The following is a 27,843-nucleotide window of genomic DNA, read 5'->3' as shown; positions in this document are numbered from 1 at the left end:
CGGAGGTTAGTATCTCGGTCTCACAAATCTCACCGAAACAATATAATTACAAATATGATATTAGACATTCTTTCCAATTACAAAACTCTTATCGAAGAAGAATTTTCACTTATTTAATCAGTTCCTTTGAGGAAAAAAAATAGGTTAGTTTGTTAAAAAAAAAAAATCAGTAGCATAAACTCGTTTTTACTTGTAGGAGAAAACAACAATTTCAAGTACTCGTCAAGAAATCGTTAAAACTGAAGGCTATGTCCTAAGAAAATCTGATAAAAATATTTTGCGCTGACGGTGAAATTGATAATAAAGCATTCGATGCCTTAAACGCTTCGTTAGATAACCTATCATTTTCTTTAGATTTTTACTAAAGGCTTATCTTCTTACTGCACTCTATAGTTTTACATTTATTTAAGAGACGAAACCAGATATATTTAAATATATTTTTTCTTTTTTCATATAAAAAAACATCTTTTAAAAAACAAATCCGCGAAAAAAAACTTCAAAGTAAACAATAATTTTGGATCGGAGTAAAGTGACACCACGGTGAGTCCATTCATTCCCCAATAAGGACTTGCGGTCGAAACATTACCCTGTTTACAGTTTACACCATTTTGTCATAATTCTTTTGTCGTTGGCGTGCGTATATAAATTACCAGCTAATACAGTGGACTAGATCAATCACTCAACTATTATTTATTTTAGAATCAATTTCTTAACTGCTAATCCATGCCGACAAATGAAGACTTCGTTGAGGTGAAATAGTCTTTTTCATAGGCTCAGTCCACCATCACTAGGTATCATATGGTGCAGTTCATTTGTATATAATTTTTATGAATCAACAATTAAATAAGCTATTTTTCTTTCTCAGGACACGTCTCAGTGTCTCTATAAATGCAACTAATGTGGCCATAGAAAATCAGATAAATTCCAATACATAATATCAGTCTCAGCAGTTATCAGTCATTACATACTACTATTACTCAATAAAATGGCATCTCGATGCTATTTCTCTGTTCTTCTCCATGCCTTTGTGTTTGCAACTGTTGCAACCTTAGGTTTCTCTCAGTTGACACCTAATTACTATGATTACTCTTGCCCCAATGCTTTGAGCACCATCAAGAGTGTGGTAGAGGCTGAAGTGCAGAAAGAGAACCGAATTGGCGCTTCATTGCTACGCTTGCACTTCCATGATTGTTTTGTTAACGTAAGACTCTTCATGCTTGTGTTTATATGTATCTAGGTTATACAAAACAAACATATGTACCTTGATAATTTATGCATGTGTTCATATATACATCTACCACTATTCTCTTTTCTCTTTTCATGATGCATATTACCTTAACATGTCCTTTTTGTGACGGTGATTCAATAGGGTTGTGATGGTTCAATCCTTCTGGACCCTTCACCCACCATTGACAGTGAAAAGAATGCACGCCCAAATATTCAGTCTGTAAGAGGATTTGAAGTTGTGGATGAGATCAAGCAAGCTGTGGACCAAGCATGTGGAAAATCAGTCGTTTCATGTGCAGACATATTGGCTATTGTCGCTCGTGACTCTGTTGTTGCGGTGAGTAATTAATGGATTGATTATTACTAATTTTCACGCAAAATGCTGAATTAATTAAACGTTAATTACTGTATAATTATATAAAAATTAATAGATTTATAATAGATTATAGTTTATTATTGAATAGTATACAGAACTGGTGGATGCACTAATTCATGTTTATGTTGTTTCAAATATATATATATATATATATATATATATATATATATATATATATATATATATATATATATATATATATATATATATATATATATATATAAACTTTTAGTTTTATATATCTTTGTAAATATAGCAGGTTTTTCTTTTCTTACTAATTTTTGATAAAACATTTAAAAATGTTCTTAATTCATACAATTGCAATGAAAAATTGAAATCTAGACATAAAACTGACTTCAATGTATTTTTTATTGTGCTTACACCATTTTGAATTGAATTAGTCGACAGGGAAATGTTTATATGATGAAATGTATTTCTTTTCCCTCTTGGGATAACCTACCAAAGTCAAAAGCCTAATACATGTAATACAGAAACGTCATAGAATAATTTTATCACTTTCTAGGGATACACCAAGTCCAAATAACCCATTGGGTGAATCTCAACCCACTTATAAAAATATTTTGAACGTCACAGCGTATGACACCCATATATGGATTTTGAAACATAATCAATTGTTTATTTTTTTAAAATTTCTTTTTTTTTTGTAAATAAAAAATCTAACTTTTTTAATCAAAAATATATTTTCATATATATATATATATATATGTGTGTGTGTGTGTTTATACATGGATATGTATATATATAAGTGTGAACTTTCAGTCCCTCAAATCTGTATTATGTGTCCATGTTCAATATCGCCCGTACCTTTTTATAAGGAAAAGGTGATTTGATACCAAATTTGAATATAATATCATATTAATATAATAATAATAAATATAAACTGAATATTATAATAAAATAATAATTTTTTAAAGTGTAAATTGAAAGTAGGAGAAAATTTGGAATTAAAATAATTATTCCATTCTTTTCTACATTCACTTAACACAAAATACAAAGGTAAAATTATCATAATATAAATTTTTGTATATTTTAAAAAAATAATATAAAAAGGATAACATCAAATAAATGTTAAAATTTTAAGTGTTCGAGATAATATTTTTCTTTTCTATCACTAGATGTGAATGAAACAAGTTGTGAACTGTGAACAATGATTATGTGCATGTTCCCATGCAGTTAGGTGGGCCAACCTGGGAAGTGCAACTGGGAAGAAGAGACTCCACCACAGCAAGCCGTGAAGCAGCAAATGCAAACATTCCGGCACCATTTTTCAGCCTCTCTGAACTAATCACCAACTTCAAGAACCATGGTCTTGATGAGAAGGATCTTGTTGTTCTTTCTGGAGGCCACACCATTGGATATGCACGTTGTATTAACTTCAAGGCTCATATCTACAATGATTCAAACATCGATCCCAACTTTGCACAATATCTCAAATACATTTGCCCTATAAATGGTGGTGACCAAAACCTTGCTCCTTTGGACTCAACAGCCGCGAATTTTGACGTATCCTACTACTCTAATTTGGTTAACAAGAATGGACTTCTTCACTCTGATCAAGAACTCTTCAATGGTGATTCTACTGATTCACTTGTCCAACAGTACAGCTACGACAATCAAGCTTTCTTCCAAGACTTCGCCAATTCTATTATCAAGATGGGAAATATTCAGCCTCTTACTGGGGATCAAGGTGAAGTTCGTGTTAATTGCAGGAAAGTGAACTATTAAAGGAAATTAAAAGTGAGGTATATGCTCATATGTACTTACGTGTTCGAAATGTGAAGGCTAAAATCAATTCTGCATTCATATATGTCATAAATTCCTAAGTATGTATTCATTCTCTACTTTGATGTGTTCGAATATCTATAAACGTTGAAAAGTTAGATTATGTGTATGGAATAATGAGTTCCATTGTATGTTCAAAAATGGGATTCTTAATATGCTAGCCATGCTTGCTCAACCTTCACTAGTGCAAAAACCGCGTATAACGTCACGCGTGCAACATCCAACCACTCAATATCCAACGTTAAAAATGATGGGTGACATTTTCGTAAATAAATTCAATCACTCCACGTCATTTACTAAAACAATGTGTCATCTAAAATGTATTAATGTCAAACAAGACCCAGATAAACGTAAAACAATGACCTTAGAATCACATAACATCAACTTAAGAAACATCTGACATTCAATTCAAAATAAAAAAAATACTAAAATAGTGATTTGCTTCTAGTCAGTATTACTCCTACCCACATTTGACATCAACCATGACAAATATGAACGTTTTATATGCCAGCAAGTGAATCCCTTTTTTATTCTTTATTTCTTTTCTCTTATAAACCAAACAGAACATCGCCTACTTTATGGGCTCGACGTTTAAACCAATATAGAACGTCGTTCGAGTTGGGGTTGGATCAAACTGTGCAATTGCATAGAGTTAAACATTATATTTATAGAGTCAATTCAAAACCTTCGGTAACAGCACAAAATGAATTCTCACAAACCTTTCACGTCGAAGTCCCTTAGAGTTTGACGTTCTATAGGAATTTAAAAAGGAAAAAGAAAAAAAGGAGCGACCTTTACCTTCAGACTGCCTTTTATTATTGAAGCCAAAGGTCACCCCACATCAGGCCTTTCACAACAGTCATTCTTTTTTTCTATAAATACAGTTTCAGAGCCTTAGATAACCTGTAGACATCCATTTATAAAATTTCTGCTATGAACTCCATCTGTTAATTTTTTTCTTTGTGTTTTCTGTTATCTCCTTCAAGGACACAAAAAAGCTTGAAGGAGTATAGAAAACCAAAGGAAAAGGTTGATAGATTTGGATTTTGCATCCTTTCAAAATGCTGCTCCTCGTACACTAAACTACATAACTTTCGTAAAAAAATTCATGTTAACTTTTTCCTTTGGTTTGCTATCGATTCTTCTACTGAACGAAAACATTTCTTTGTTAACGATGAAGGCATGGTAGAAAACCAGATGAAAATGTTAACACTTATGAATTTAAAACAGACTCTATAGCAGACGTCCAATTTTGTTAATAATTGACGTGAATATGCTTTTTCAAGGTGACAAAAACGAGTCATTTCTTTGTGGTTTTGATTGTTTGTCCTGTTGAAAAGCTTGAAGGAGTGATAGAAACAGAAAGAAGAGGTTGATACATTTGGATTTCACACCCTTTCAAAATGCTACAACCTCCATTTAGATTTTCATTTTTTTCCTATGTTTAGTGTTATTATGCTTTTCTTTTTTTTTCCACGTAAAAGGAGTTTTACATCGTACCCGTGTAGAACTCGACGTCCCACTATATATTAACGATGAACCGCTTCCTAATTTGACGTGATTGGCATTGGAGTAGTTTGGCGCATTAATTCTATAACAAAAGCAGTTATTCTTTTTCTATAAATACAATTTCAGAGACTTCGATAACCTGTACACCATTCATAAAATTTCCCCTAACAATATGTTAACTTCTTTTCTTTGTTTTTCTATTATTTTTTCCAAGGTCACACAAACGAGTCATTTCTTTGTTGTTTGATTCTTTGTGCAAGGCTTGAAAAAGTAATAGAAATCCAAAGAAAAAGGTTGAGAGATTTGGATTTCGCACCCTTCAAAACACTACAACCTCCATTCACCAAATATCTCGTAACAGTCTGTTAACTTTCTTCTTTGTTTCTCTATCATCTCTTTCAAGTTCACCAAAGCGAGTAATTTCCTTGTGGTTTGATTATTTGTCATGGCGAAGAGCTCGAAAGAGTGATAGAAAAACAAAGAAAAAGGTTGAAAGATTTGAATTTTGCACCCTTTCAAAACGCTACAACCTCCATTCACAAAAATCCTTCTACATTTTAACAATCCCGCAAATCTTTTCGTCGTTTGATTTTCATTTTTTCCTATGTTTAGTGTTATTATGTTTTTCCTTTGTTTCGTTTCCATTTATGAACCTACGTAATAATAGATTTCTTTTAGAAATCCTTCAAATAATTTTACGTCAAATACTGAAGGAAAATGACGTCCCTATGTATTTCCCAAATAACGTGGACGTCGAGTGGTGTCAATATTGGACGTGTATCTCTTCGTTTTAACGTAGCATTTATCATGCCCTGCCAATAGTCTTTTCCCATATACTTGGACGTCGAGTGGTGTTAGTATATGACGTGGATCTCTTCGTTTCTAACACAACATTTATCAAGCCCAATAAACTATGTTTTCCTATATAAAGTTGGACTTTCTATTTGAATTTAAAAAGGATAAATAAAAAAGGGAGCGATCTTTGGGTTTGGTTAACGAATAATACATCACATGCCCAAGAAATTTGACATTTATTGTTGGTTTAAAGGAAAAAGAAATAAAAAGGGAGTAATCTGGCTGACAATAATACGTCGAAGTCTGAAGAATGACGTTAACCTCTTCGTTTCAAAACTTTTTCTATTAATATTACATCGAGTAGCGTTACCAATCGACGTACTATTGGTGTTCTAAAAGAAAAAAAAACAAAAATAGTTCAATGTTATATTCAATGTAATGATGCAATGATGTAACGTTAAAATGTTCAATTACAATCATACAAGTGATTTAATCAATTTAAACAATTCAATCACCATTCACTAATGTTATTGCCAAAAGAGAATTTTATTAATATTCAAAAGATGATTACAACGAGAAAACAAAAGATGGCGTAAGAAGCCACTGATTACAAAATTAAAATCAAATAAAGAAAATCCATATTCATTGCAGAATTATTGTTGATCCCTTTCTGGTTGTTTACATCACCTTCCTTTCCATTTTGATCGGTGATTTTTCAATCCTTAGAATCTTTTTGAGCGATTTTGACATACAATCTATTTTCACCACATAACCATCTAGCCCTCTCATCTTCTTCAGTTTTTTTCAAATATGTTTTGTTTGCACTCCAAGATTCAAAGATGGGATAGACTTGTTGATGATCATCATTTTTTAACATGGTGAATCCAATAAGTCCTTGATGACCAATCAATTTTTGAAAGAGAAAGCCTTCTATCTTGATGACCAATCAACAGAAGATGAGTCTATGAAGACATCTGACTCGGATTAGGAAGAAGAGTCCATTTTAGTTTATTTTTCTGAAATTAATGTAATATTTTAGTATATTTTAGTATATTTTTCTATGTTTGAACTCTATTTGAAATTTTAATATATACTTTTCGTGGTTATATTTTCATATTTTTTCTTTTTTTAATGTTATTATGGTTTTTTTTAAATCCTTGAAGTTTTTTTACGTCGAATTCTCAAAAACGTCGACGTTCTAAAAGATAAAAATCAGAAAAAAAGAATGTTACGTTGCATATTATAAAAGTTGATGTCAAAGATCAAGTCCATTTCTTTAAATACAATTACGGATCTTGATCTAGTCCTCCACTTATAAAATTTAGGCGTAACTTGTCACTCTGATAACATTTTTTTTTTGGTTTTCTCATAGCTCTTTGAAGGTCACAAAAGTTTGGGTAAGGCATGAACGAGCTATAAAAATCCAAAGAAATAAGTTAACAAATTTGGATTTCGTTTAAAGTAGTACAATTTGAATGACTTTTTCTTTTGGTTCAAGGAATGGTGGAAATCCAGAGGAAAGTGTTAACGCTCATGAAATTTAAAAAAAGTTTAATAATTCTCTACGTCGAACGGGACGAGAGTTCGACGTCAACTGCGTAAGTAGACTCTTATTTTTATTTGTCTTGAAGATGTTTCCACCCTAAGAAACCAGATAGCTCTGAAATCTAATGGTACAAAATAACTCCAAGACAATTTTAAAAAAGAACCAGACATTTCCAAATGTTGAAGTTGAACAACTTTTTTATAAATTTATTTTAGTTCTCAAAATTGTTTCAGCATTAAATATACTGTGAACCATATTTCTTTTTCTTAAGCACTTCCCTTTTAGTAAGATATTTTAACCATTTCTGTACTTGAATTTGAAAGGGCACCTTCATATGAAATGATGATGAATGCGCCACTTTCAAACACAAGTTAGCAAATTGCAATTTGAGGAACAAAAATGCTTCGAAATCTAAGGAAAAGAAAATACAAAGGGAATAAAAAACATGAATCCTAATATGTTCAACAAGGAAACAGGAGGCCAGGGATAACACGAATTTCAAGCTATATTTATATATGAAATGATGACGTCAAACTAGCTAAGAAATAGACGTACATTATATCATGAATTATGCTTAGCAACTGCCACAGTCCATCATCTGTAGGAACGTCGAAGCCCAGCTGTAGAAGACGTTCGAACATCATTCAGTGAAAAGTAACAAATCTCTTTTGATTCAGATAAGAACTAATTGATGTCTAGCCCCCCAATAATTGACGTGAAAAACATGGTTGGAAACAACACACCATCAATGTCCCAACTACTCCAATTTCTTCACGTCCAAGCGCCACAAACTCGAATGTGCTATTTAATGATTAAAAAGTAAAAAGAAAAAAAGAATAAAAATTAGATGAACCACTGACGAAAATTAGATCATGATAAAAGCAGTACATCGTGTAATTATGCTTAGTAACTGCCACATTGTATAAACGTCGAAGCCCAGCCGAATTCGACGTTCAAACATCATTCACTGAAAAAGTAAAAAATCTCTTTGGATTCTGATATGAACTCCTTGCTGACTAAACGAAGATGTTTCTATGATATAGGACGTCATTAATGACAAATATTTGACATCAATCTCCAGTCCTTTGCATCGAATGCACTCAAATTTGACGTCAAATGTATAAATTTAATTTGTATTGAAGTTATTTCCACCGTAACTTTGAAATCTAATGGTAGAAGAGAACTCCAAGACAATTTAAAAAACGATTCATGCATAATTAAATGATGAAGTTGAACAACATTTTTATATAATTATTTTAGATCTTAAAATTATATCAGCATTAAACATATTGTGAACCATATTTCTTTTTCCTAAGCACTTCCCTTTTAGTAAGATAATTTAATCATTTATGTACTATAAAAAGCATTTTGTTGACTTGAATTTCAAAGGCCACCTTCATGTGAACTGAGACCTGAATGTTACACTTTGAAATTCAAGTGAGCAAATTGCAATTTAAAGAATAGACATGTTTCGAAATCAAAGGAAAGGAAAACGCCAAGGAAATAAAAACATGAATCCTAATATGTTCAATACAGAAACAAGAAGCAAGGGATTCTATGATGCAAGCAATATTTATAGATGAATTGATAACGTACATCGTGTAATTATGCTTACTTACTGTCATACTGCACCATCTTCTATGAACGTCGAAGCCCCACCGAATTTGACGTTCAAACATCATTCAGAGAAAAAGTAATAAATTTCGTTTGATTCATATAAGAACAAATTGACGTCCCGCCCCCCAGAAATTGTCTATTTATCAATCACCCGCGAAGAAGGTGACATTTGGAGGGATCAAAGTTAAAAAGTTTGATGTGCCCCTCTATATTCATATAATATTTTCCACTCTCAATTTTGATAAGTTAATATAATCGATTCTAAGTAATAAAGAATCGATTCAAAGCGTTATAAATTAAGAAATGCAAATGAGCTTTTAATGATTTTTTATGGTGACATTAATGACAACGTGACTGGATATTGATCACACGTTTATTAAAATACTAAAAAACAAAGAAATAATTCATGAGAGTGGTCAAACCTGTTTTTTTAATAATGTTAATCATAGTATTTTTTGATATTATAGTCATTTATACTAATAATTAATTATAATTATTTGAATATGGCCAAATTTTTGGTCTAAGAGTTCGTTTGATCTTTTAGCGTATTCGACTTTTTAAATTCGAGTTTTTTATAAACGCTTATGTGGTAGTCGTGATTGGTCCATTTCAAATATACAGACCAATAAAATAGTAACACTTATTCTATTGTCAAAAAGTTGGTAACATATCATTAGTCTTAACAAAATTTTTGTTGTGGTCGAATTCTACCAAATCTCTATCATGACCTGGCCCGTTCGTCTCGACTTTTTTGCTTGTACTGGAGGTTCATAAGACAAATATGGAGATGCTACAATCTAGCATATTGATAAGAAAAGGAAGATTGGCCACAAAGATGTTATTCTTTTATAAGAATCAGAGTTGTAAACCAATAACCAAGAGAATCCTCTTTGACAAAACTGCAAATGCATATTTATGACTTCCAAAGTGTCTACATATGTATTTGGTGCCCCTATATATAGGTATAAATGTTTAAGAGACCTAAGAAACCCTAAAAGAAAGCCCAATGACATTAGGTCCAAAAATAACTTGACAAATGAAACAAATTGTTTGCAATTAAAAGAAAATTACAATTTATTTTATTTCCTATATTAATTATTATTTAGGAGATAGTCCTCTATCCTAACTTTGGCTTGGGTCAGCCTATCCCGACCTTTGGCAACGGCCGACCTGTTTTGACCTTCAACTTATGTTAGTTTGTCTAGACCTTTAGACTTAATCAACCCATCCCAACATTCATTTTGGGTCAACCAGTCTCAACCATTAGTCAAACTTAACCTGCCTTAATCTTCGATCCAACCCATTTTGTCTTAATTTTTGGTCCAGATTGGTCTGACTATTCTCCATACACGTTGTCTCTTCTCGATCTTTGACTTGGATTGATGCATCTCAATTGTTAACTTGTCTCAATATTTTTTCTAACTGACCTATCTCAATTTTTGTCCAAAATAATCTATCTTCACCTTTAGTTTATCAGTCAACTTAATTTTTTCTCAAACTTGAAGTATTATTTTTTAAAAATCAGTCATAGTCTTTTAGTATAATCACACCTATCTTTATCATAAAATTAACACAGACATAGAAAGAGACATTGAAGACTTGATTTATGTTTTATCATACCTATCTTAATAATAAAACTTTTTAAAGGAGAGGAAAGAAATATAAAGTTTGAAAATGTTGTTGAATGTAATAAAAAAAATATTTACGGTGTAGAATATTTTTCATTTTTTATATGAAAAGAGTTAGTTCAGATGCTAAAAAAACATTCATTTCACATGACTTTTAATAATATAATAATATTTATTATGATTTTAATTATTGTGATCTATAACTAAAACTCAATTCTCATAAATTATTATTTTTAGGTTTAATCCTTTTCGACATCCCTATTTGTGTAGGAATGTCTCAGATAGGTCCTCGTTTTCTAAAGTGTATCAAAATGGTCCTTAATTTTGAAAATTGAGATCAATTGAGTCCTTCCCGTTACGTTGGCTGGACGGCGTTAAAAAAATTGATCAGTGGGATGCTGAGATGACGAAATGTTACTGACGTGGCATTGACCTGGCTTAATGGTGAGTTTTTTAGATTTAAAAAAGTGAAATTTGTAAATCGAAACGCAACGTTTTGAAATTTGTAAATCAAAACCCTCAAGAAGGACCTCCTCCTCCTCCACCATCACTTCCCCGATCACGCCTTCGTCGCTCTCCTCACCTTCGATTCCATGGGAGACTTGAACATATGCCCGAGACATTTCTTGAACTGATCGGATTCGAAAGATTCGGAGAGAATCATGAATCCACCAGACTGCTCAACAGGTTGTCGAAGCTCGGCGGCCCCAACTTGGTCGAGCGAACAGGCAAAGAGATCAAGAATAACAGACGCATCAGATAGCCTCTTGGAGAGTTGGTTATAGAAATAGCACGAGTTGGCGTGGTGTCTGACTTGGTTGTTGAAGATGTGATGGTGGGTTCTGATGGGTTGGCGGAGATCAGAATCAACAAAGATTCCAGGTCCGATAGTGGCAGGTCTGGAGGTGAAGAGCATGATCCTGGAGCCTGTGGTGACAAGGCAAGACTCTAGAAGTCCGAGGGCGACGGAAATGGCAGTGTCGGTGCACCTTGGAGGGTGAGTGGCGGAGGTGGAGTAGAATGTGGAATGGATGTCTTCTGACAGAGATCTTATTGTTGCCGCTCGTCCTTAACGCTCGGATGATTGAGATCTTATTGTTGCCGCTCGTCCTTAACGCTCGTCATCTGCTCTGTCGCTCGTACCGCTCGACATCTACTCTTGGACGATCGGTCTTACCGCTCGTTAGATTCAATTGTCTTCTCACTACCGATCGTCTCCTCTCTAGGACGATCGATCTAGGAAGTCGCTTGGTCTGCGATTCATTTTTAGTAGTTGTTTCTTTTTTTTCTGTATAAATACATTTGTTTTGTTGTATTTTCTGTAATTTTCAATAATACAATTCTTTTCAGTCTTTTCTTTCTAGTTCTCTCTTCCTCGTTTTCTCTGATTACTTACATCTTCAATTGCAGAAGTGATGAAGAATTCACATTCGGAAATTGGCAACAAAAAATCCTGTTTTGGGGTGTGTTCGTGATGCAGCGGGTGGGGGCGGCCGATGTTGAGGAACTGGGCGGATCTGAGGGAGAGATTAAGAAAAATTGAATAAAGTCAGTTGATGATCGAATGAAGTGGATTGAGTGTAAAAGAAAGCGGGGATTGAATCAGAAGAAGTAAGAATAATAAGTGTAGAAGAGTGAAATACCTGATTGGAGGAGAGATAGCGGCTGCCGTGAAAGAGGTGGAGGGAGGAATAGGGGGAAGAGGCGAGATGGTGGAGATAGACCATGGAATCAAAGGTGAGGAGAGCGACGAGGGCGTGATCGGGGAAGTGGTGGTGGAGGAGGAGGAGGAGGTCCTTCTTGAGGGAGAGGAGTTGGTCGTCGGGGGAGGAAAGATCGATGAGAAAGACGAAGGCGGGGGGAGGGGGAGAGGAGGAGGGGAGAGAAGGAGAGTACTCGACGGTGCTGTAGGTCCATGTGCAAATGAATTTGATCCACGTCATTAAAATTTGCTTCGTCAGCGTGCCACGACTCAATAAATTTAACGCCGTCTATTGAAATTAACGGCAAGGTTCCAATTGACTCAATTTTACAAAAATAGGGACCTAATTGAGATAAAAATAAATACGAGGACCTATTTGAGACAACCCTACACAAATAGGGATGTCCGAAAGGATTAAACCTTATTTTTATTATTTTCCATATGAAATTAACATAATATTTTAAATAAATAAATTATTATTATTATTATTTTCAATATGAAATTAAAATAATATTTTAAAGAAAGAAAATTTCATTCTCTTTAAATTTCACCCACAAATCTTTCTTATATTTTATAATAAGTAAATATTACAAGATTAATTTACACAAATTTATAATATAAAAATACCAAAAAATTATAAATCTTATCTTAAAATATAATGGTAATGGGAGGTTATGGGAGGTTTTATAAAGGAAAAAAGAAAAACAGAATGACGCGAGGATGAAGAAGAAAACGTCGAATATCCATAGAATTCAACATATCCTTTGTCTTTTTTCAAACTCTTTGTCTTCTGGCTGACAATTAGTACGTTGATGCCCAATATAATTCGACGTCTCCTTTGTATTTTTAAAGCAGAGAAGTTGAGAAGTTAAGAACTCTCGATTGTGAAAGACGTTCCTAGAATTCTATTCAGACATGGCTTCTCCATCGTCATCATCAAGAAGAAAAGAGAAGGTTGTCCGGGTTACAAGAAAGGCAAACCCATCTGGATGGATAAGTCATCTAGAGATCTGAGGAAAGTTTTTATATTGGAGACATTTAAAAATTTTAGTTCCTCACAAGTATCTAGACCTGCAATTCTTCAAGAAAGAAGGGTTCCTTTTTAAAGAATGGATTGCATATAGAGGGCTTACTGATTTTGTCCAGATGAAAGGAGATTGTTATCCAAATTTGGTTGAGGTTTTCTACACAAACCTGAGGATTCTAAATGGGGTCATTCACTCAAGGGTAAAAGGTGTTAACATTACTATTAACGATAATGTTTGGTCAGATATTGCTGGACTGAAAGCTGAAGGTTTTGATTCTCATATCCGTGATTCTGACTCAAGCAAATGGCTAACAAAGAAAACTATATATATAAACTGCTTAAGATATCTAGGAAGGTACAAGGTCGATAAGCAGTACCTACATGATGGCTTAAAGAAGGAGGAAAAAGTTATTGCTTATGTCTTGACTTGGCTACTACTGCCTAGAAGATTTGTCGAGGACAAAATGTCAACAGAAGATGTATTTCTATTGAATGTTATCAAGACTAGAATCCCAACCAACTGGGTTGCGGTACTAAAAGACCACATGATCGGTGCAGAAGATAATTATGCACACAAATTGCCATATGAAGTATTTATCAGCAAGAATGACATTGGCTCTGAAACTTAAGATTCTGATGATGAAGATTCAATGGAATCTTCTTGATAATAATAGGGACTATTTTCTAAGTGTTTTTTTTTTGTAATCATGGGTATTAAGCCACCTTGAATTTTATGTACTGCTTTCGGTTTTATTTTGAAAGGAAGATTTATTTTAGTACACAGCTAAGTTGAATAGATTAAGGAAGAAGTAAAAAGAAAAATTTTCATGTTTGATTTTAAAGAATAAAGAATCATAAGAGCGCCTCCTTTTGGTATTGGCGGAAGAAAAAAACGTCCAAGCCCTATCGAATTCGAGGTTCTAATAATGCTCCGGTATGAGCACACCATTAATGCTCCCAACTACTTCATTTCCCTTCACGTCCCAGCCCCGCAGCCTTCGACGTTCTATGGGAGGGGAAAAAGAAAAAAGATCAAAAAGTACGGTACTTTTTGATACTATCGGAAGAAGAAACTTTTGGCTTCCAATAGTATGTCCATTTCGCTTTAAATTCAACGTAAACATTGCAATTTAAAAGAATAAGAATAAAAGAAAGGCGCGCCATAAAACGTCTAATGGTTTGCGGCTCGACGTTTTATTTAAATATAACGTCCAACTTAAAATGTAATCGACGTGGAATCTTTTTTATTGAATGTAAAAACATAACACCATCACTGTTTCTTCGCGCTTCCATTTGTGCTTGAACTTTCTTCTTTGAGGACAAGTGCGATAAAGAAAGAAGGTTATTTTTAAGTCGTTTATGTCTTTCTACTATCATTTCGTACCAATTTACTTTGTTTTTTTATCTGGGTTGACCAATTGACTTTCGTTTATCTTTAGGCTGTTTTTCGTACGTGGTTAGCGAACTTCATCCTCTTCTCTAGTGACACCATTTGAAGTTTGGTATTTTTTTCCTTCAATATTTCTTACGTATGATATTAAATGTTCGTGTTTGTGTTGTGTTTGTCGATTCTGAACGTATGATATATGCATTACGATAGATATTTGTTTTTGTGTACGTTTACTATGATAGTTTTTTTTCCTTCAATGTATGATTGATATTTTTATTTGGTTCTCAACGTAAGTTAGTTTTCTTTTTTTCGTCGATTATTTGCTTTTAGAGTAGTACTATGGATCGAAGCTGGATTCATCAACGTCGTATTAGTGAAGAGTATGAGCGAGGGGATTTTGAGTTCATAGAATATGTTAAAGAACACGCAAACCCAGTGAACGGGGCATATTTTTGCCCTTGTGTTCTTTGTCTCAATCAAGTATATCAAGACTGTGACAACATTTGTGATCATCTGTTCATCTATGGAATAATGAGAAATTATACAGTTTGGACTTGGCATGAGGAAGTATTATATAAGCATACAACGTTAAGAGGTTTGGATTATGTCGAAGAATGAATGAGTGAGCATTTAGACGAAACTGTATGTGACGTTGGCGAAGAAAATTTTGGAAGAGCTCATTTATACGATAGTCTTAAGAACAATTCAGAGCAAGAGTTGTATCCAGGATGCATCAATTTTACAAAGTTATCGGCAACTTTGAAATTGTTTTGTTTGAAAGCAAGAAACGGATGGACTGATAAAAGTTTCACCGAATTGTTGGAGTTGTTGAAGGAGATGCTTCCAGAAAATAACACGTAACCTATCTGTAATTACGATGCAAAGAAAATTCTATGTGCAATGGGTTTGGAATACCAAAAGATACATGCATGTCCCAATGACTGTGTATTGTATAGAGATCAGTATGCTTCAATGAAGGTGTGTCCGACGTGTGGTTCATCACGATTTAAGAGGAAACTTCATGGAAATAACGATGAACACAATGAAGGTCCACCGACTATGGTCATGTGGTATTTACCTATAGTACCTAGGTTGAAATTGTCGCAACCGGGATCGCGTTGGGACGGCGAGCCGAAAAACAAACGGGTTTGAGAAATAAATTTGTGGAGTCGCCACCATAGTTTATTATGGAAAAACTATGGAAAACCAAAAAAATAAGACATGGTCTACGAAAAGAGATTTTCAGGTTCGGGAATCGGTTACGCGTAAGGAAGGTATTAGCACCCTATCGCGCCTGCCCAAAGGCAGTACCTTTAATTAAATGTAAAAGCTGACGTGGTTTTTTTAAAATGTTTAATTTTCCCTAAAAAAATAATATAAAGAAACTATTAAGAGACAAAAAAATATTTTTGTTTTATGAACCCGACAAGAATTGACCTTGGTCCTACGTACGTCCATTTATAATGGACAATCAGGGATCACGTAGTTCTTTATCTAGAAAAAGGTTTGTGAGCTTGTTTAAAAATTATTATTGATTGATTTAGATTCTTGAAAAGTGAACACAAAAAAACAGATTTGGTTTGACAAGATGGATAGTTTTTATTTTTAAAGATTTTGTATTTTTTTTATTTTTAAGAACGGTGGGAAAGAGAAAAGGAATCACCAATAGGTTCACGTGTACTTATATTTCAAAAAATCATGATTTTTAAAAGAACATCATTTGTGTATAAAAATAAATAAAAACCTTTAGAAGAAACCTTTCAAATTGCAACAAAAAGATAAAAAAGGGGTGAAGGTGACGTACCTTTTCAGCTTTCAATACTTCCTAACTCTTCTTTGATAGTTTCTGTTGGCAGAGTTCCTCTAGCGTGATAATTTACTTTTCTCTATACTCTCTCATACATTTTCTATCTCCATTATTTCATAGTGTCTCCCTCTATTTTTTTCCGTCCCCTTTTCTCTATGATTGAGTGCGTCTTTATACACATATTGTAACATTATGGGAATCTTGCCTTAATTGTGAATTAATTGGCAATAAAACAAAATAGGGAAAGAATTGCTTTAATTGTGAATTAAATAAAACAAAATAGGGAAAGAAATGGTCATGATTGCCAGAAAACAAATAATATTCAAAAACATTGATTATCATTATGGTCAGAAAATCATATTTTCCTCTTTAAAAGCAGCTGATGTAACAAATCATATTAATATACCATTTTAATTATTGTTTTATAATTATTAGCATAATATTAATTCAAATTATTACCATATTTAACTAACATTTCAAAAATATTGTGTTTGATATTATTTTATTCTTTTTTACCCACCATTAATTATTGTTCTCTTATTATATTTTTTAATTTTTTTATTGATTTACTTACCCGGACGAAATTGGGTGTTGACAACTGCCCCTCTTTATTTGGATTTTGCTGAATAACATGAACCTTAGAGTTTTTGTGTTATCATAGTAAAAGCTAAATAAAGATAAAGATGCTAATTTCGTTCGGGTCTAAAGAAAAGGAAAGAGATTACCTCGAAGCGTACCTGGTAGAGCATGTGGCAACCTTGTGGACCTCGCTGAAAAGTCGTGACCCCTGTGGAGGGTGTGTCATACCCTAGGAACTTTGTTCGTGAAACTTGCTGGTGAGGCGCACGAACCTCGTAACTTGATGGTGAGGCGCACGAACCTCATAAAATTAAATGGAGAGGCGCAGAAACCTCGTATAACTTGATGGTGAGGCGTAGGAACCTCGTAACTTGATGGTGAGGCGTAGGAACCTCGTAACTTGATGGTGAGGCGTAGGAACCTCGTAACTTGATGGTGAGGCGCACGAACCTCATAAAATTAAATGGAGAGGCGCAGGAACCTCGTATAACTTGATGGTAAGGCGCAGGAACCTCGTAAAATTAAATGATGAGGGCATTAACCTCGTATAACTTGATGGTGAGGCGCAGGAAACTCGTAAAATTAAATTATGAGGGCAGGAACCTCGTATAACTTGATGGTGAGGCGCAGGAACCTCGTAAAATTAAATGATGAGGGCAGGAACCTCGTAAAATTAAATAGAGAGGCGCACGAACCTCGTAAAAGCCTTTTTTTTGTGCTAGGATGAAAACTGGGCTTTTTTTTTTGGTTCTTTGGTGCCAGAATGAAAATTGGGCTTTGGTGCCAGAATGAAAACTGGGCTTTAGTGCCAGAATGAAACTGGGCTTTAGTGCCAGGATGAAAACTGGGCTTTTGGTGCCAGGATGAAAACTGGGCTTAGGTGCCAGAATGAAAACTGGGCTTTGGTGCCAGGATGAAAACTGGGCTTAGGTGCCAGGATGAAAACTAGGCTTTGGTGCCAGGATGAAAACTGGGCTTTGGTGCCAGAACGGGAATTGGGCTTTTTTTTTTTTGTGTGCGCCAGGATGAAAACTGGGCACTTTTTTTTTTTTTAAAAAATTCTGAATTTTGTCACTGATTTATTTTCCTTGAACTGTATTCTATCGAATTTACGAATTCCTGTTGGATGTTAGTGATGCATGGTGTGCTGTGCTTTTTCCTGCGATGATGCCTACACTATGATGAATGCATGAATGTATGGGTGAAAATTCATGTGAGACCCATATATTTCCCGTTTTATTTTAAATTCCACGACATCCTTTAAGAATACACTCGCACCTAGTGAATCTTCCTGTGATGCTTATTATTTTCGGGAGACATTTTGAAAGTTAAGAACGGCCATATGAAAGAGATGAGAAAAAAAATGATTTATTGAATAAAACAATATAATATTGTCAATTTCATTTTAAAAGCATTCCCTATCATGGAATCATTAGAAATTTTTGACTACGCCAGAATTAACTGGCAAAGGCAACCCCTCTCTATCCATTCTGGTGAGAATAAGTGCACCACCACCAAAAGTCTTCTTTACCACATACGGGCCTTCATAATTTGGAGTCCCCTTGCCCCTATAATCCTTTGGTATTGGCAAAATCTTTTTTTTTTATGACCAATTCACCTTCTTGGAATTCCCTTTGCTAGTATAGTTGCCCATGGCATGTTGCGGTCAATCTTTTTTCAATGAGATTGAGCTGATCAAACCGGTTTTGAACTCCATCTGCTTCTTCTAACTGGATTCCACTAACACTTGTAGGGATGGGATTTCTACCTCGAAGTGTGGTACTGCTTCTGTTCCATATACCAAAGAAAAAGGTGTTGCCTCAGTCGACATGCGTACCGATGTGTAGTAACCATGTAAATTGAAGGTACAATCCTCTTGATATTTTTTATTAACGGCCTTGACTGCCCCATTCATTTTTTTAGGCGACGATGTGAAGTTTGATTATTCAGGTTTGCGGTGATGAGAAATTATCTTTAAATCACAATAGTCGACACACATTTGCTCCTCATCGTCCTTCTCCAACACGATACTTGCCATCCATTGGAAGTATTTTGCCTCGGCTAAGAATCTTGCATCGAACTGCTTTCGTACTGAAGACATTCTAGCTTGAGTAGTAACTCGTGTTGAACTATGATAGTGCCGACCTTTACCTCTTATCTCTCGTTTTGTTCTCCTTTATTAAAACTTCAACCTTGCCTTGATTGGGTTTTATCTCTTTAGAATCTTACTTCACCAATCTCATTACCCCTAGAGAGGGTTATGGGTCAATCATAATCATCTTCCATGTTATTGATAGGGAGCTCAAAATTAGGAAAATCAACATTATTGTTTTCAAAACATTCATTGTCATATCCGTATTATTTGAGTTAAAAAATATAAGCCATGAGATGATGAAAAAAAATGAAACAAATATGATTTAATGTTGAACCAAATGCAAAAGAAAATGTCAACCCATAACGCACGAACCCCAAGGCTCCGGGCAAAGCAGTGAGGTTAATTAAAAACGATTACATTTCAATAAGCATCACAGACAAATTCCTTATCTTTCAGCTCTTGGGTTTGTAAATACATCTTCTTCCTTATCCTGGTGGTATATTTGTAGGAAATTTCTGTCGATCAGATCTTGGAGAATGCTTCTAAACCTGGTGCACTCATTAATGATATGTTCGGCTCCTGAACAGATTCCACATGCCTCGCCGAGGCCATCTCCACCCCTTAACAAACCCAATCTTATCAGCGTTTCAAAAATGACCTTTTTAGAACTACAAATTTTACTAACATCCTGCACTAGCCTGTGTCGTCCAACCTTGATGGCATTTGTTGAGGTATTTTCGTGCTCGACAAGGGGATTGACTTCAACACTAGGTTTGTCTTCTTGGAACTTCAGCCATCCTGCATCAATTAGAGATTGTACTGTGAATTTAAGAGAGGCGCATCCTTCGGTCGAATGGCCAATGGCTCCCCCGTGAAAATCGCATCTCGCACTTGCATCAAAATTTTTAGGGTATGGAGGCTGTAAGGGTTTTATTGGACGAATAGCAGTCAAACTCTTCTTAAGGAGATGAGGTAACAAACCTGTATACGTCATAGGAATGAGAGTGAAAATTTTCAATTGGTTCCTCCTGGCATTAGCACTTTGACCAACATTCTGATCTGGACCTAAACCGGCTCCAGTGCCCCTAGCATTAGCCTGTTGTGGTTGATAATATCCTGGTTGTCGAGGTCTCATTTGGGGACCAGACACTGTATTGTTCACATAAAGAGGATAACTCGAGCTTGGTTCATAGCTATGTGTGGGCGCATGACCTCCCCACATGGGTATCACTGATGTTGTATGCACTCCCCCTTCTTTCTCTTTCCCTGGATTAAAAATAGATTTCTTCGGAGTGGTGGCTTGAGATATAATTTTCCCACTTTTCAGTCCGATTTCGATTCTTTCGCCTATGATGATGATATTAGCGAAATTGGAAGACACGTTGCCAATCATATGCACATAAAAAGGTGGTTGTAGTGTGCTTACAAACATTGCAACCATCTCCTTGTCATATAGAGGTGGTTCAACCTGCGCTGCCAGCTCTCTCCATCGTTGTGCGTATTCTTTAAAAGACTCCTCATCTTTCTTTGCCATATGGTGCAATTGTAACCTATCTGGCGCGACATGCATGTTGTATTTGTACTGTCTTACAAAGGCGTCCGTCAAATCTGTCCAAGAATAGATATGAGAGGATTCAAGATGCGTATACCAACTCAATGCTACTTCAGCCAAACTATCTTGAAAGAAATGACTAAGTAGTTTATCGTCGTATGCGTAGGCAGCCATTTTTCGACAATACATAGTCAAATGATTCTTAGGGCATGTGTTTCCCTTGTATTTCTCAAATTCTAGCACCTTAAACTTGTGTGGAATGGTCACTCCTGGAGCCAAACTCAACCTTGCCACGTCACCAAACCCGTAACTTTGAAACCCTTCTATGGCTCTCAGTCTACCTTCTAGAACTTCAAGTTTATCCTTCGCTCCTTCTACGTTCGCCTGCAAAGCAACATACTGTGCGACAATTGTGTGGGGAAGCTTGGACGTTTCATTCATCTTTGCCTCAGTTGTGTGGATAGGCCCCTGGGTACTAACGGGAAGTACATTGCTAGTTACAGGAAAAGCCAAAGAAGTATGCTCTGGCTCTGAATAATCTCCAATTGGCGGTGTGTAACCTAGTGGTAAACCATACATTGGAAATGTGAATTGTGTGCCCACAGCGTCATGTACTGGAGTGTGAGCATTATCATCAGCCTTTGCATACGAAGTCTCTGCTGCGGTTTTCATGGCTTTCAACGCTTCTAAAATTTGACCGACTTGATCCTTTAGCTGACTAATAGCGGCCTTTACAATTTCACGTTCCTCTTCCCAATCTTCCATAGCTTTGGAGTTTGCTCGAGTCTTATAAGGATGTCGTGGAAGTTTCGCCGTTGTTTTTTTCTTAAAATTTATACTGTTTTTATTAACTTGGATTATATGAAAACGAATTATGTGAAAATGAGAAATGATGCATGCTAAAAATAAACGGAAACCACAGAAAAGTTGAAAGTGGTAAGGATTTAAAGGACACTGGATAGCCACGTTGGCGTGTAATATGTGAATATTAGATATGTATCCATGAATGTCAAAGCTGCCCCAGTTTTTAGGCATGGGTTTTGAGTAATTTATTATCATTTTTTGGAAAAATGAAAATGATAAAACTTTTTGAGAAATATTTTTTTTGTTATATTTTGTCTTATCACATTCGTTTGTTTTTTTTTTCAAGAAATTGAATTTGAAGAAAACTATCAACTGGGCCCAATGAGCTTAAAAAAAAGTTCTTGTGACAGTGAATGGGAATTAAGTTTGTCATTTTAATTTTTTCCTTGTGTTTTGAAATTTTGATTTTTTTTTCAAAAAACAATTATTTCTTAAATAACATGATGTCAACCTGACTTGTTCAAAACATTTTTACTTTTATTTTTAAGACTCCAAATATGTTACAAAGAATGATAATTTCTTTTTTATGAAGAAACATATCTTCCCATTAAATTATGATCACCTTATTTTCGAAAATCTTAACTTAGATAAGTTGCCCCTGTTTTTTTTTTATTTTCAAAAAGATTTCTTGCCATCACTTTGAGATAGTGCCCCTTATAAATTGATTTTTTTTATGGATAAAATGGATGATAGAAAATAATGATGAAGAAAACTATTTTTACGATTTCATGTTAATAAATGCTTCAAAAAAATGAAAATTTTATTAATTCATTTGACTAGAAAGTGTTTATTTTTCCTTATTAATTTATTAAAGCATGATATTTTTGTTCTTGTTTGTTTAGTTAAATAAAAACATGAAAATGAAGATGTCTATGCCAACAAAGATGAAAATGCTGCTAACGCATATGATGTATGAAGATATCTATGCCAACAAATAATTAAGAGACTACATGTTTTTTTTTATGCTTTTAATGTAGGTCCAATGTCCTAAGGTCTAAGCATTGTGTATGCAATCTCACAAGGAAACCTTCCTAAACCTAAAATCAAGGCCACCAGAGCTATGATCCTTTTCACAGCATTTTCCACAACAGTTGAGATGCAACTAGGTGTGAAATTAAATGTGAAGAGAACAGACACTGGCTGGGATTCTCACGATAGCCAAACTGGAAGTAGTCCAGACGTGACACCGCTACGCAACCCCTCTAATTCTATGTTGCACTCAGACCCGGGTATAGGGTCCCACTCATGATATGCACAACAATAATAATAATAGAAAAGAATATAAATAAATTACAAAAATAAATAAAGACAAACATATATAATAAATAAAGGGAAAATAAATAAAATAAAGAAAAACCACATCAATTTTGCACATTTAATTAAAACGACCTGATCCTCTAGCGTCCCCAGTGGAGTCGCCATCTGTCGCAACCGGGATCGCGACGGGACGGCGAGCCGAAAAACAAACGGGTTTGAGAAATAAATTTGTGGAGTCGCCACCATAGTTTATTATGGAAAAACTATGGAAAACCAAAAAAATAAGACATGGTCTACGAAAAGAGATTTTCAGGTTCGGGAATCGGTTACGCGTAAGGAAGGTATTAGCACCCTATCGCGCCTGCCCAAAGGCAGTACCTTTAATTAAATGTAAAAGCTGACGTGGTTTTTTTAAAATGTTTAATTTTCCCTAAAAAAATAATATAAAGAAACTATTAAGAGACAAAAAAATATTTTTGTTTTATGAACCCGACAAGAATTGACCTTGGTCCTACGTACGTCCATTTATAATGGACAATCAGGGATCACGTAGTTCTTTATCTAGAAAAAGGTTTGTGAGCTTGTTTAAAAATTATTATTGATTGATTTAGATTCTTGAAAAGTGAACACAAAAAAACAGATTTGGTTTGACAAGATGGATAGTTTTTATTTTTAAAGATTTTGTATTTTTTTTATTTTTAAGAACGGTGGGAAAGAGAAAAGGAATCACCAATAGGTTCACGTGTACTTATATTTCAAAAAATCATGATTTTTAAAAGAACATCATTTGTGTATAAAAATAAATAAAAACCTTTAGAAGAAACCTTTCAAATTGCAACAAAAAGATAAAAAAGGGGTGAAGGTGACGTACCTTTTCAGCTTTCAATACTTCCTAACTCTTCTTTGATAGTTTCTGTTGGCAGAGTTCCTCTAGCGTGATAATTTACTTTTCTCTATACTCTCTCATACATTTTCTATCTCCATTATTTCATAGTGTCTCCCTCTATTTTTTTTCTTCCCCTTTTCTCTATGACTGAGTGCGTATTTATACACACATTGTAACATTATGGGAATCTTGCCTTAATTGTGAATTAATTGACAATAAAACAAAATAGGGAAAGAATTGCTTTAATTGTGAATTAAATAAAACAAAATAGGGAAAGAAATGGTCATGATTGCCAGAAAACAAATAATATTCAAAAACATTGATTATCATTATGGTCAGAAAATCATATTTTCCTCTTTAAAAGCAGCTGATGCAACAAATCATATTAATATACCATTTTAATTATTGTTTTATAATTATTAGCATAATATTAATTCAAATTATTACTATATTAAACTAACATTTCAAAAATATTGTGTTTGATATTATTTTATCCCTTTTTACCCACCATTAATTATTGTTCTCTTATTATATTTTTTATTTTTTTTATTGATTTACTTACCCGGACGAAATTGGGTGTTGACAGAAATGATTGTTCTCTGTTAAAGATGATGCGAAGAATCTTATGTGGCACGTTGATGGAAGAAAATGTGATAAACTTCTTCGACACCTAGCTGATTCCCCACAATGGAAGAACATTGATGGCAAATTTCTGGAATTTAGTGTAGAGCCAGGAAACTTAAGACTTGCACTTGCTACCGATGGTATGAATCCTTATGGCAACTTAAGTAGAAAACATATTTCATGGCCAGTTATGTTGATGATTTACAATCTATCTCCTATGTTGTGCATGAAGAGGAAATACATTATGTTATCTATGATGATATCGGGTCCTAGACAACCTGGAAATGACATTGATGTTTATCTTTAAACGTTAATTGACGATTTAAAAATGTTGTGGGAAGAGGGCATCGAGGTCTTTGATTCATATTCAGAAGAAAACTTTCGTTTGCGCGCAATGTTGTTTTACACCACAAATGATTTGCTAGCATATGGGAACTTGAGTGGTTATAGTGTTAAAGGTCATTTTGCATGTCCGATTTATGAAGAAAATACTAGTTATCTTCAACTGAAGCACGGGCAAAAAAATGTGTACACAAGACACTGAAGATTCCTTCCTCGAAATCACTCTTACTGTAGATTGAAAAAAGCATTTAATGGAAGTCTTGAAGATGATGTAGTGTCCAGACCCCGTAATGGGGAAGAAGTATACGGCCAGGTGAGGAACATTGATATTGTATTCCGAAAACATAAAAAGAAGACCGTTGAGAAAAACATTTGGAAAAAACGATCAATATTCTTTAATCTTCCATAATTGTGTAAACTTGATGTGCGACATTGCATAGACGTGATGCATGTTGAAAAAAATGTATGTGATTGTGTTGTTGGGACTTTACTAATCGTTAAAGAAAAACGCACCTATCTTCCTCCAGCTTGTCACACTCTTTCAAAAAAAGAAAAACAATTTTTTTGTCAATGTTTACATAGTGTGAAGGTTCCACAAGGTTATTTGTCGAATATTAGTACCCTTGTTTCTATGAAAGATTTAAAGTTAGTTGGTTTAAAGTCTAACGATTGTCATGTCTTAATGCAACAACTTTTACCAGTAGTTATTCGAGCCATATTACCTACCTCTGTTAGAGGTATTCTCACACGTTTGAGTTTGTTTTTCAATGTCATTTGCACGAAAGTTGTTGATCCTCGAAAGTTAGATGATTTGGAAAATGAGGCCATAAGACTGTTGTACCAATTGGAAATGTATTTCCCACCCTCATTTTTTGATATCATGGTTCATTTGATTGTCCATCTAGTTAGAGAAATTTGAGGTGGATGTACCTGGTTGAAAGATACATGAAGATCTTAAAGGGATATGTTAAGAATCAATTGAGACCGGAAGCTTCGAGCGCTACATTGCAGAGGAAGCCATTGAATTTTGCTCAAGTTATATGCCAAGTTGTGAACAAATAGGACTTCCAAAGAATATAAATGAACAAAAACGTGAAGGAAAGGGAGTTTGAGGAGTCAAGATTGAAATTGTTAGTGGAAAAGAAGTTAATCAAGCTCATTTGTACATTTTAAACAACACAGAGAATGTTATTCCTTACATTTCACAACACATTAATGAAATTAAGTCTGCACATCCACGTATGAGTGAAAAGTGGATTCTTCATAAACATAACAAGAACTTTTTAGCTTGGTCTAAGAAAAAGATTTACGCGACTCCGAATGTTTCTGAAAATCTATTGAGACTAGCTCGCGGACCTAACACTAATGTGATCACTTTCGGCGGCTATTACATAAACAATTACTTGTTCTATTCAAAGGAGGAAGACGATAAAAGCAGAGTTCAAAATCGTGGAGATACCCTACAAGCTGAGGCTGTTCACTTTTCTAGTTCCAAGGATAACAATCCAATTACAACATCAATGAGTTATTTTGGAATAATACAAGAAATTTGGAAAGTTGATTATGTCACTTTTAGAGATCTAGTTTTCAAGTGTAAATGGGTTGATAGTAATTCTAGTGTGGTGACAGAAGACCTAAGATTCACTTTTATGGATCTTAACAAAATGAGTTATACGGATGAACCATTTATTATGGCTAGTCAAGCAAGACAAATATTCTAAGACACTGACCCAATGAATCATAAATGGTCAGTGGTATTGGAAGGCAGAGTCATGCACACAATTGATGATGAAGACTCTCTAGATATACTTGAGACAAGCTCCTTCTCATCAAGAACCATTGAAAATAAGGTTGATGATGTACCCGATGAAATACATGCAACTCGATGTGATCACAATGAAGGCATATGGGAGAAATAAGTCTTTATATTGTTTTAATTACTTGTACAATTTATTTATTTTGTCTGTAAACACTATAATTTATTAACACTTTGTAAATAGGTGTGACGAACTCTAAATCAGGTCCGACGGGAGGAGGTGGTGGATCTGTGACTCGGATGCCTAATGTCACATCCCGTCGGGTTAATGAGAAACCAATGACGATGGAGTTTGATCCTTGATCATTTGGTTCTATTAGGGCACATGCAGCATCGTTTAGGAGTTACTTGGGCGTGTTGGCAAAAGCACATGTCCCTATTGTCGCTAACTGTTGGGATGATGTCCAAGAGGTTGATAAAAATCTACTATGGCAGGATATTTTGGTATGTTTAAGATGTTTTACTTCCATCATTGACGTTTTTTTGTTGAACATGCTTTAACATTAATTTTGTTTCTAACAGGAAAATTGGGATATTCCAATGATGAGAGGATAAGGAATAAGATTTTTATCTCACATTGAAGTCCGATGGAGGGACTTCAAGACGAGAATGACACATGTATACACGTCTTTGGCTCTAAACAAAACGACACTCCTTGTACAAAATATAAAATAACTGAGGAGGAGTGGGCCCAGTTTAAAGCAAGTAGACTTTCTGATGATTGACAAGTATGTCTTTTAATACTTGGCTCTAGTCACACAAGATGTTAATTTGTGATTTATGCTTAATGATTTTAAATTTTCCAAAATTCGAAAAGGATAGCCGCCCAGGAGAGGCAAAGGCTTAATGATACACCACACGTACTATCACGTGGTGGTTATGCTTTATTAGAGAAAAAGATGAGAAAACGTCGTGATGAGGAGATCAGTCTTGAGTCAGTTTACCTAGCACCTCCACCAGCTAGACATGAATTATGGAAGGATGCTGGACCAAGTCCAATGGCCAGATGACATCCCAGTCCGCTCAGGAGATATCCTAGAGAATTGTAAGTGGAAACTTTTAACTAATTACCATACTTCATTGTCAAAAAGTTATGTAACAAACTTTTTTATATGTCTAACTTCATTATGCAGGATGAGTTGGTTGAGCAACAGACTCAAGGCACATTTGTGCCACAAGGTAGGGAGGACATCCTAGTAGTAGCCACAGGTCGGCTAGACCGTCGAGGTCGTGTGCGTGCTGTTGGAGGAGCTACTAGATTGAGGGACTACTTTGGCCCTAAACCAAGAAGCACACAAGCCGTGAGCCAGGAAGTGCTTACTAGCCTTAGGCTAGAGGTGCAAGTCGAGATACAGGAGCGCATGAATGAATGCTTAAGAACGCTCAAAGAAAAACTTGTGA

General features: G+C 34.7%; 2 protein-coding genes across 2 annotated transcripts; one reads left to right on the top strand and one right to left on the bottom strand.

Annotated features, from left to right (window-relative positions):
• The first annotated feature begins 894 nt into the window (after positions 1–894).
• LOC108347230 (peroxidase P7) lies at positions 895–3,566 on the top strand. Its single transcript, XM_017586392.2, has 3 exons — positions 895–1,201; positions 1,370–1,564; positions 2,798–3,566. Exons 1-3 carry the CDS (start codon positions 986–988, stop codon positions 3,347–3,349), a joined length of 963 nt encoding a protein of 320 aa, XP_017441881.1. The 5' UTR covers positions 895–985; the 3' UTR covers positions 3,350–3,566.
• A 15,980-nt stretch (positions 3,567–19,546) lies between these two features.
• LOC108346574 (uncharacterized) lies at positions 19,547–21,418 on the bottom strand. The gene has a single exon (XM_017585645.2). The coding sequence runs from the start codon at positions 21,416–21,418 to the stop codon at positions 19,547–19,549; it is 1,872 nt and encodes a 623-aa protein (XP_017441134.2).
• Positions 21,419–27,843: the final 6,425 nt, after the last annotated feature.

Source organism: Vigna angularis, chromosome 9 (assembly GCF_016808095.1).
Source record: "Vigna angularis cultivar LongXiaoDou No.4 chromosome 9, ASM1680809v1, whole genome shotgun sequence".
In the NCBI taxonomy this organism is placed as follows: domain Eukaryota; kingdom Viridiplantae; phylum Streptophyta; class Magnoliopsida; order Fabales; family Fabaceae; genus Vigna; species Vigna angularis.
This window is presented reverse-complemented; position numbering and strand designations above follow the sequence as displayed.